At 37.2% G+C, this 12,240-nt stretch overlaps 1 protein-coding gene across 2 annotated transcripts in view; it reads left to right on the forward strand.

The window, feature by feature from the left end:
* Positions 1–12,240, forward strand: part of USP32 (ubiquitin specific peptidase 32) — a 653,327-nt gene that overhangs the window by 566,625 nt on the left and 74,462 nt on the right. For both annotated transcript variants that reach the window (XM_053707352.1, XM_053707353.1), the window contains exons 24-25: positions 1,875–2,026; positions 5,392–5,503. In XM_053707352.1, the coding sequence (XP_053563327.1) occupies positions 1,875–2,026; positions 5,392–5,503 (264 nt within the window). The remainder of the gene's footprint in view (positions 1–1,874; positions 2,027–5,391; positions 5,504–12,240) is intronic.

The following is a 12,240-nucleotide window of genomic DNA, read 5'->3' on the forward strand; positions in this document are numbered from 1 at the left end:
ACATATCCGTCACATTGTTGTCTGTTTGAGCAGAAGCTGTACATTTTTTACCATTTGTTATGTATCTTTTGAACTGTGTAAAAAAAAAAACCTGCAAAATGTAAATCTTCCGCTCTTTATTGTGCAAGCTAAATTGAAGTGCAAGTTACAGCTGTCAAAAAGCCAGCAATGTCACTGATCTGTGAAAGGAAACCACTTCTGCCATAGCGAGCAACACTATGTGTGCTCCAAGATGGTGGCCCCCAGTATGAAGAGGCAAAGCTTCACTAACTACCACCTTTAATGGCTTGGAAGAAAGCTGCAAGTTCAGGTGAAAACCAATAGCAAAGTGAGTAGTAACCATTCTGCTGAAGTCGTGTCAATATAAAAGCAAACATATGGTAACATAGGGATACACATGTAAACTGTAAATATTAAAACTTCAGATAATATTATTTAGTATGACTTCTAATACATGCATCACAATTTAATAACTTTTTTTTAAAAAAAAGTCTAATGTATCTTAATCAGTGTTGTATATATTTGTATATATTTACTGTCTGTGTTATATAACCTATAAATATTGTGTGAGTGTCTATGTGTATGGGGTTTGTGCGCTGTGTTTATGAATGTTTTCAAAATCAACATATTAAAGGGACGCAGTAGCCTAGTAACATAGTAGATGAGGTTTAAAGAAGACAGAAGTCCATCGAGTTCAACTTATATATATCGTACTTGATTTACAATAAAGAAGTTCCAATTAAGATTAATTTATTAACAACAAAGATGGCAGGGAGTAGTGGGGGTAGTGTTAGAGAGCTATTTGAGGGATCTATGAGGTATGTGGGTAAGGTGGCTTCCCTACACTACAGAAATTTAAAAAAAATTAAAATAATATCTCTAAACTGCAGACTGTCAGACTGTCTTACAGTACATAAGATGCTGGTGACCAGTGGGGGGAGCTGTTTGGGAGGGATCAGGGGTGGTGGGAGGGTAATCTCTACTCTGCATTAAAATGAACCTTACCATCTAATTAACCCCTTCACTGCCATATATGTGTATCAAAGCTAGTGTGAGAATATATATATATATATATATATATATATATACACACACACACACACACAAGCTAGTATCATGGATGGTGACAGATATAAATATTTAATGGAGAAGCCAGGTACCTTTGCTGAGCCTGCTTCTTTTCAGCTCATCTGTACAGCTGGTTCTGGACTGTGAGGGATGTAGGTGCCAATAGTAAATGCCCAGGAGCAATAAAGGCCACCCAGGCACCCATCACCCATGCCTGCAGCCTCTTGTTCTAGAGTGTCCCGACATGTGCTCTGCTGGTACAGGCCCTAGGTAAGATTAATAACTGCAGTTGCAACCTGCAGGTAAAGTTCTGACTCCTACCTTAAGGGAGTGAGTGGAGGCAGGTGTGGAGGGGTTTTTGCGAATAAGGGCCAGCCCAGTTAACAAAGAAGGGCCACTTATTGTTGTGCAGCGGTGCCTGTGCATGGTGGGGCTAAGGTAACCATCCCTAGCCCACCAGGCATTTGCCGGGAATGCTGATGCTTAATCCAGGCCTGCACACAAACATGCTAACATAAAGCCACAGTCACATAGATATGAAAGCATATAAGGTATTTGTGGACTTAATATATATAAAACATTTATAATACATGCAATACAAAACCTCTATAAAAAGGGGCACCACTTTTTTACTTATACCAGTGGAGAATCTTATTGTATTCCCAAAATATGTTGATTATGAATTGTATGAAACCATATGAAAAATATATAAATTACTCAGTTGTTTATTATATAGAAGTTGAAATACATTTAAATGTATCTCTACTTCATTTATCTAAATATTTCTTACTTTTTCTTTTTGTAAGTAATTAAATTAGATGGTACAACACCTGTACGATACGGGCTGAGGCTAAATATGGATGAGAAATATACAGGGCTAAAAAAACAGCTCAGTGACCTCTGTGGTTTAAAACCTGAACAGATCCTTTTGGCAGAAGTGCATGGGTCTAACATAAAGGTAAGACTGCACATGGCTGTGCATTATGTCAATTTACTTGTGTTCCTGTGTCCTGCAACAAACATGTCTTATTCAGTAATCCAGTAAATAAATGGAATATTAAAGGGCAGTAAAGTCTAACTTATACTTTCATGATTCAGATAGAGCTTGCAATTTTAAACAACTTTCAATTTACTTCTATAATTAATTTTGCTTAGTTCTCTGAGGTGAGCTCAGGAGCGGGCACATGTCTTTAGCCATATGGCAGCAATGTTTGTAACATTGTTTATAGCATTGTTATACATAGTTGCAAACTCTTCAGCTGTAGAGCAGGGGTCAGCAATCTTGGGCCCCCAGATGTTTTGGAACTACATTTCCCATGATGCTCAGACAGCCTAAAGAGTGTCTCAGCATCATGGGAAATGTAGTTCCAAAACATCTGCGGGCGCAAGGTTGCTGACCCCTGCTGTAGATTATATGTAGCATTCTATGGCAAAAATGTAAATATGTATAACATTGCTATAAACATTGTTGCAAACACCGCTGTCAGAGGGCTAGAGGCTTGTGCATGCTCCTGAGCTCACCTGGGTTACTATTTAACAAAGGATACCAAGAGAACTAAGTAAAATTGATAATAGAAGTAAATTGGAAAGTTTTTAAATTATATGCTTTATCCAATCCATTTGCATTTAATTTTTACTTTGCTGTCCCTTTCAGATTTATATTATATGAATGAAACTAAAATATGCATATAACTATTTAACAAAGTTACTTACCAGAAGATATCAAAAAGTGATACAATTAGTTACAAGAAAATGTACAAAAAACATTGATGCAGCGATACTTTGTCCTTATGGAATTTGTCAGCATGACGCTATTTTAGTGCGATCTTATAGTGTCAAACTGGTGAGGGAAGCTAGCTAAGCCTAAAATGTGTTTAATGTGAAATTATACTAACACCAGAACTAGTTGCCAGAACCTAAATTGTTAAATTAACAAATAACAAAAATATTGTTTAAAGGTTATATATAAGTTTAACCCCTTAATGACCACAGCACTTTTCTATTTTCTGACCGTTTGGGACCCAGGCTATTTTTACATTTCTGCAGTGTTTGTGTTTAGCTGTAATTTTCCTCTTACTCATTTACTGTACCCACACATATTATATACCGTTTTTCTCTCCATTAAATGGACTTTCTAAAGATACCATTATTTTCATCATATCTTATAATTTACTATAAAAAAAAATATAAAATATGAGGAAAAAATGGAAAAAAACACACTTTTTCTAACTTTGACCCCCAAAATCTGTTACACATCTACAATCACCAAAAAATACTCATGCTAAATAGTTTCTAAATTTTGTCCTGAGTTTAAAAATACCCAATGTTTACATGTTCTTTGCTTTTTTTTTGCAAGTTATAGGGCAATAAATACAAGAAGCACTTTGCTATTTCCAAACCACTTTTTTTCAAAATTAGCGCTAGTTACATTGGAACCCTGATATCTTCCAGGAATCCCTGAATATCCCTTGACATGTATATATTTTTTTTTAGAAGACATCCCAAAGTATTGATTTAGGCCCTTTTTGGTATATTTCATGCCACCATTTCACCACCAAATGCGATCAAATAAAAAAAATTGTTCACTTTTTCACACATTTTGTTACAAACTTTAGGTTTCTCACTGAATTTATTTACAAACAGCTCGTGCAATTATGGCACAAATGGTTGTAAATGCTTCTCTGGGATCCCCTTTGTTGAGAAATAGCAGACATACATGGCTTTGGCGTTGCTTTTTGGTAATTAGAAGGCCGCTAAATGCCGCTGCGCATCACACGTGTATTATGGCTAGCAGTGAAGGGGTTATTTAGGTAGCATGTAGGGAGCTTGCAGGGTTAATTTTAGCTTTAGTGTAGAGATCAGCCTCCCACCTGACACATTACACCCCCTGATCCCTCCCAAACAGCTCTCTTCCCTCCCCCACCCCACAATTGTCGCTGCCATGTTAAGTGCTGGCAGAAAGTCTGCCAGTACTAAAAAAAAAAGCTATCCTTGATAAAAAAATTTTTTTTAAAAAAAGGCATATTTACATATGCTGCTCTGGAGGATCCCCCCTTAGCCCCCAACCTCCCTGATACCCCCCAAACAGCTCTTTACCCATCCCCCTCTAACTTATTAGTAGCCATCTTTGGTACTGGCAACTGTCTGCAGTGTAGCTTGCCCCCCCAAAAAGACCAACCCACCACCCCCCTCCCAGATCTCTTAGATCGACATATATTTACATATATTTGGCCCTCACTGCCACTTTTCTCCCATCATTTTTCTGTAGTGTAGCGGTTCCCACCTGCTCCCTACCCCCGCACGCGCCCGCGCGCGCACCCGGCGTTCCCGCCCACGATCCCGCCCCCCCTCCACATCATACGGCCCATCGATGGCCGCCCACCCGCCTCCCAGACTGGCTCCCACCCACCAACGAAACCGGCCATCAATGTCCGGTACAGAGAGGGCCACAGAGTGGCTCTCTCTGCAACGGATGGCCAAGGGGGGTTATTGCAGGATGCCTCGATGTTGAGGCATCACTGCAATAACCGGAAAGCAGCTGGAAGCGAGCAGGATTGCTTCCAGCTGCTTTCCAGACCGAGGACGTATGCCATACGTCCTCAGGCGTTAAGTGTATTTTTTTTGAGGACGTATGGCGTACGTCCTTGGTCGTTAAGGGGTTAAATAATATTTAAGTTCCAAAAAATCCTCTTGATACACTCAGTATTGCTGTATGCAGTTTAGGCATTCCTCTGCACAGAAAACTAGGGAGACAAAATAGTGGCACCACATAGTATAAATATGTTTTTTTCAGGAAAGGAACTAAACTGTACACTAACAAATGGAAAGCACCTCTAGGGGCTGTGTAAGGCATGATGGGTACTTGCAGATTCCCAGTTTAACTGACCTCCCATCTCACCAAGGTCCAGATATGCATCCCTCCAAATTGGGTACAATCCATGGCATGTTTGTATAGCAAGTAACACATGTAATTAGCCAGAATGCAATGTTAAAAAAACATTACTAAAGTAAAAAAAACACCCACATAATTAATTAATTTTTGTTTCACACTAGATTTAATAGAATGAATTTTATTTGTTTATGTTAATTTTATTTTTTATGGAGAAAACAACATACTGCTTGTATTTTTTCTTTGAATATTTTTTGAACCTGAAAACATAGTGTTTGCTTTGTGTAAAATAGCTTATTTGTTTTATTAACTTAATTTAGTATTTTCAAATTACATTTTAACCTTCCAAATTTCACTAATATATTTTAACATGTACATTATAAACTAGGTTATAATTGATTTGATATAAACTAAATCTGTATATTTCCCTTAAGAACTTTCCTCAGGATAATCAGAAGGTACGACTTTCTGTCAGTGGTTTCCTGTGTGCTTTTGAGATACCTATTCCTGGATCTCCAACATCTGCCACCACCCCCTCACAAACAGGTGAGTTACACAGAACATAGGAACAGAAAATATTATCTTATATTATTCAGGGATGGAAATCCAGTTTGCTAGGTATCTATTTTAAATATGGGCGGACACCTGATTACCACTTTTTCTCTACCATATTATACCTGTTTTTTTTGTGTTTTTTCTTTTTCTTGCTATATCCATTATCACTAAGATGAATAAATTCAAGGTTGGAGATCGTCTGATTGAATGGAGAGTTCTATAGGATAGAGGGGCAAATGAGAATTATTTGAGGTGAGGGGGGAAGTAGATATAATAGGAATGGGGGGACGGAGGTCAGAGGTTGATTGAAGAGAGAGTATTTGTAGATGAATAAGGAAATATTGTTGGGAGTGAGGCAGTTTAGTGCTTTATATATTAGAATTTTAATATTTTGAATTGTATTCTACAGTGTGTGGGGATTCAGTGTTAGGTACTAGAAGAGCAATGTAGATTATTGACTTAGGTGGTGAGTCTAGCTAAAACATTTTTGATAGGGGGAGTGGGGAGAAGGGGTGTTTGGGAAAGCCATTTAGGACTAGGTTGCAGCAGTACTGACAAAACATGGGAATGAATTAGCATTTTTGTAGTTTCTTGATTAAGGTAAGGGTGAATTCTGGAAATGTTGCGTGAGTTTACGCAGGATTTTGTAAGTGCTTTTATATGCGGAGTGAATATTAGTCAAGAGTGTGACACCAAGTCAAGGTAATAAAAGTGTTGAGAATAGAGTATCCAACTGTTAGAGAAATGTCAGGTGTTGGATGTCTAGGAGAGGGAGAAATAAGAAGAAGCTCAGTTTTTAGACAGATTGAGTTGGAGGTAGTGTGAAGACATCCAAAAGGAAATTGCATAGAGACAGTTGGTTATCTGGTTGAGTAAAAAGGAACATATATCGGGAGTGAAAAGGTATATTTGAGTATCATCAGCATATAAGTGGTACTGGAACCCAAAGGAGGATATACGTTTTCCAATGGAGGATGTATAGCTAGAAGAAAGCAAGCAGCTCAAAACAGAGCCTTTTAGTATTACTACTGAGAGAGGCAAAGGAAATGCTGTAAAAGAAAGCTGTAAATGAGCGGTTTGAGAGAGTAGAAACAAAGAACGTAGAATTTATAAGTGGAGAGTATAATCAGCTGTGTAGAAAGCAGTAGATAGGTCCAGAAAAATTATTAAGGGGTAGTGGCCTTTTGCTTTAGTTAATAGTAGATCATTTGTTGTTTTAATAAGAACAGTTTCTGTTGAGTGTTTATGGCGGAAGCCACATTGAAGTGGATCAAGTAAAGTTAGTTGAGAGAAATTGAGTTACGCGATTATAGACTAATCATTCCAATAATTTGTAGGCAAAGGGAACTAAAGTGCCAGTAAACCCACCAAATAATGTTATATAATTCTGCACATACTGCAGAATTATATAACATTAGGCTAGCACCAGTTTTCTAAATTAAAGTTTTTCATAAATATTTATCTAGGAAAACAATAGCGGGAGCGAGCTACATTTAGTTTAATGGCGGGATCGGGCCGGCTGTGACTAGACAGCGTGCCCAGATGCGCTTAGGAAAGAAACAGACCAGCTCAGTAGAGCAAAGAGCGGCGGTCTGTAAAATTCGTTTTTCTAGATAAATATTTCTGAAAAACTTTTATTTCGAAAACTGGCGCTAGGCTAATGTTATATAATTCTGCACTTTGTGCAGAATTTTATAACATTATTTGGTTGGTTTACTTGCCCTTTAAGGAGACTAGCCGATAGTTAGAAGCAGTGGAGGGTTCAAGAAAGGGCTTTTTTAGGATTGGTGGGATTAACACATGCTTGAATGTATCATGAAATATGTAAGTGGTGAGAGACTGGTTAAAGAGATGAGTTAGGACAGGGGTTAAAAAGGCAGAAAGACAGGGAAGAAGTTGTGAAAGGATGGGGTCAAGGGTACAGGTTGTGAGATGAGAAGAAGATGTGAGAACTTCTTCCTCTGTTACTGGAGAGAAGTAACAGAGAGTTTCAATAGAAGGGATGGGTAGAAGGGCTGGCTTTGAGGGATGTGAAGGAGAGATGTCTTTCTAGTTGTGTCAATTTTATTTTTGAAGTGATCAGCAAAAATCTAAGCACTAAGCTTGGAAGTGGGTGGAGGTGCAGGCTGACATAGGATAGGGTTAAATGTTAAAAATAGCCTTCTGATGTTGGAAAAATGAGTGGACACAAGGGAGAAGAAATAGAGTTGTTTGACTAAGTTAAGTGCAGAGTTATATGAGCAGAGGATGAATATGTAATGCAGCAAATGAGCATGGGTGTGTGATTTTCTCCACTGAAGTTAAGCAGTCCGTGATAGTGGGTATGTTTGGTGTGCTATGGTTGTCGGCCAGTACATCATGCACGGCGAACAGTGGAGGGTGCAGCTTTGTCAAGTGTTGATTTTAGTACAGAATTATATTGTAAGGCCACACACATGGTCTGAGCAAGAGAAGGATGAAATGTTGGAGAGTAGAGGTTTCAGTTTAGAAAAGTATGCAAGATTCAAGTAATGTAAGTCCTTGTAAGGTAGTGGCTTTGGGGGGCTGATGGGGATGCTGCAGTTAGAGTAAGGGGAATGTCAGGACAATTGTCTGGGAAAATTCACCATTTTGATATTGCATATTAATCACGTATGTCTGTGCTATATAATATAGGGTTCAAATTGATCATGTGTATTTACTTATAGATTCAGGTACACATATACATATATATTACTTATCAGTATTAATATGTAGCTATTAGCTAGTGTTGCTTGTCAGTATATAATTGCTTACTGTGAAGTTTTTGTACTTTATCAAAATAATTCAAGTTTAGTTACTATGATATTCAAGGTCCCCAACATAGCTGCATGATTCCTATCATTATATTATTGGTATAAATATCCAAAAATATCCCCATGTTATTCATACATGGTTCCAGTAAGTCTCTTTTTCTATAAACATTAGTGGGGTTCAACCTTGGTTAACGGTCAAATGGGGATACTGACTTGTTTTTCAGAATATATTTACAAAATACATATTTGTCTATTATAGCTTAGTGACGAGTGCCATCTTCCGAGGGAAAAATATTCTGACTGCTAAACCTTAGCTCATTAACAAAAATGTTAATTAATCTGTAATTAGTGTTAGCCAATCATTTATGCGAACCTTACCTTATTAGTGGGGGTGGAGATAAAAGTTTTCAATAAAATACACAAGAAGACGGCACAAGGGGCCACACTGTGCATGCATGATGACCACACCCTATCCAGAGGAGATGGGAGGCTAAGCTGACCAGATAGACAAGTCAGGATAATGGCAAGAGAGGGTCCAGGGGTAACCTAAGAGGGTCTATTTACACTGAACCCCAGTGAAGGATCCCACCATGTTGATAAGTATGAAACAAACCCACATGAAACAGTTTTGTTAATATGATTTATGCTTTTTTACATTTATATTCAAAGTTTTAATAGTGAATCAGGTGAGTTAATCAATTCTGGTTTGCCCTTTATAGTCACAAATATTTTTGTTTGGTAATTCCTGTTAACCTGGTCTTATCTGTCGACAATAACACTGGGTTAATCAGGAATCTGGTAATAATATCATTTTCTTATGGTTTGCCAGGATTATTAGTTTACCTGATTCTTGCCAGCTATGCTGAGAATTTAAATAACAAACATTTCTGTTTCTCTATTATACATGCAAGCTACTGCAAATAAAATTCCGATTATCCTAGCTTAGTGAAGGTATAATCTAGATTTTATTAAAGAGACAGAGACAATTATTTTGCATAAGCCTTTTCCTTTACTACTCCACAGCCATTCAAAGTAACATAATACATTAAACATATAACATAGAAAGAATGGAAATAAAAACAATGACCAATGAAAAACCACATTGGAAGTTGATATTCAAAACAGACCAATCAGCACAGTTACAGATGTTATAAACAGTCCACACACAATCCCAACTGCCTCTTTGATCTTTGGTGCTCGAAAAAGGAAGTGTTGAATTTTCGGAAATAAATCCAAAAACAAAAATGAAGAAAATGAACAGGAACCAGAAAAAATAACTAAAAAACTGGAAACATAGTCCATTTGAAGCAACTTGACTCGAAGAAGGTAAACTTGTAGAGGTGGAAGGTAGAACATCTGATGCAATCTGAAGTGGAATAACCTTTTTTGAAGAATTCTGAAATTCAAAATCCGGATGAGGGAGGACATGGAGCTGAAAAATACAATAACAGTAAGTAATAATAATACATAAATAGGGTACTGGTTTAGGGAGGGAAAATAATTGTCTCTGTCTCTTTAATAAAATCTAGATTATACCTTCACTAAGCTAGGATAATTGGAATTTTATTACAAGGACAGAGACTTATATTTTGCAAGTTTAAAGCTAACAAAGTAAATATTAATCTAATAAACATTGAGGTAAAGAATTTATTGGTTTAAAATAAAATTGTCTAAATACGGAATCTGAAGACCAATCTTCAGCATTAAGAATTTCCTGAAGAGATGCCGATTTACAAAAAGCTTTAGAAGCAGCTGCACGTCTTATAGAATGAGAAGTGAAAGATTTATCTATTCCCGCTTCATTCATGACCCATTTAATCCACCTACTAATAGAAGTAGAGGAAACAGGAAGATGAGGAGGAGAAAAAGAAATCAAAAGTTAATTAGAAGAGGAGGTTCGAAAGGAGGAAGTACGTTTCTCATATTCTTTTAGACAAAGTACAACACATACGGAAGGATGATCAGAAAAATAAGGCTAGAATATAGAAGAAGACATAGACTTAGTTCTTCTAGAAATATTAAAAATTATTTATATTAAAAATTACAATTGAGGTGAAAACATTTTAGAAGAAAAATCTATAGCCTTGACATCGGAAACTCTTCTGCAAGATAAAAGACAAAGAAGAGAAGCAAGCTTACAAGTAAGTTGTTTAAGAGAGAGAGATTCATTTGAAGGCCAAGATTGAAAAAGAGAAAACATTAAATTAACATCCCAAAAAGATGAATATCTAGCTGAAGGAGGTCTCTTAATCTTTATAGATTTCATAAGTCTAGAAACAGAAATATGTTGGCCAATGGGAGAATTATTAATTAGTTCATGACCTGCTGAAATAGCAGATCTATAAACATTAATAGACCTATAAGCTAGACCTTCCTCGTAAAGGGAAGAAAGAAAATTCAAAATTTCATTTAAAGTAGCTGAAAAGGGATCCAAATGTTTTTGACTGCACCAGCTAGACCATCTAGTATAGGAAGACAAGTAAGATTTCTTAGTTCCTGGAGCCCATGAGTCTTGTAATAAAGATCTAGCTGATGAAGAAAGACCTTCGGAGGCCCAAGATCCCCTGAAATTGTCCATGCAATAAGATGCAGAGAGCCTTGAAGAACTAGGTCGTGAAAATCTCCGTTTGGATCTGACAGAAGGTAAGGAACCATGGGAAGAAGAATTGGAAATTGGTATGACATCTCCAATAGGGACGGGTACCAGGACTGACTTGGCCAGAAGGGAGAGATCAGGAGTAGTGAAATCTTGCTCCTCCTGACCACATTCAACACTCGAGAAATCATAGAGAAAGGAGGGAATGCATAAGATCCTTGACTTGGCCAAGATTGGAGAAATGCATCTATCGCTAGAGCTTCCGGATCCGGACGCCAACTGTAAAAGGGGAGAATCTGATAATTGAGACGGGAGGCAAATAAATCTATTGAAAAAGGACCTCTGATAAGAAGTAATTTTTGAAAGACATCTGGATGTAATTTCCAATCGCTTGAGTCTATTATATAACGGAAACCCCAATCTGCTGCAGTATTGGAGAGACCCGGAATATATTCCGCTTGAATAGAAATATTGTTCCGGAGACATTGATGAACAAAATTCTTTGTTATATCTGACAATTGTTTCGAATGAGTGCCACCCAAACGATTCAGATAACGAACAGCAGAAATATTGTCCATCCTTAAAAGAATTGAAATAGGAGATTTCTGTTTGATAAAACTCTTGATTGCAAAAGATCCTGCTATAAGTTCGAGGCAATTGATGTGTAGTTTTCGTTCCGAAATGGACCATTTGCCTCCAGTTATCTTAGATCCACATCTTGCTCCCCAACCTGAATTGCTTGCATCCGACTCTATTATAATATCTGGAGCTTTCCCAAATATAGCTTTGCCGTTCCAAGCTTCTATATTGGAAAGCCACCAGATCAATTCTGTCCTGGCTTCTTCTGATAAAGATATTCTGTGAGAATAAGAAAAACCCTTTCTCAAATAAAATATTTTTAATCTCTGTAAAGCTCTGTAGTGTAAGGGAGCTGGAAATATTGCCTGAATAGAAGAAGACAGAAGACCCACTATTCTTGCAAGAGTCCTGATAGGAAAGAATTTCTTCTTTAGAAGGTGTGAAATTTCTAATTTTATTTTCTTTATTTTCTCTGAAGGTAAGCTTAGGGTAGAAACAGTAGTATTGATTAAGAAACCTAGAAAAAGCAACTTCTGGGATGGTGTCAGAACATATTTCTTGAAATTGATTAGAAAACCTAGGTTCTTTAAAATGTCTAAAGTCATCTCTAGCTGAGTGGAAAGGAGAGAAGGATCTTGATTCATAATGAGAATTTCGTCCAAGTAAATAATTAGACGAATTCCTCTTAATCTCAACCATGCTACAACAGGTTTTAAAATCTTGGTAAAAACCCATGGAGCGGACGATAAACCAAAAGGGAGAGAAGTAAACTGCCAAAT

Source organism: Bombina bombina, chromosome 3, assembly GCF_027579735.1.
Source record: "Bombina bombina isolate aBomBom1 chromosome 3, aBomBom1.pri, whole genome shotgun sequence".
Lineage (NCBI taxonomy): Eukaryota > Metazoa > Chordata > Amphibia > Anura > Bombinatoridae > Bombina > Bombina bombina.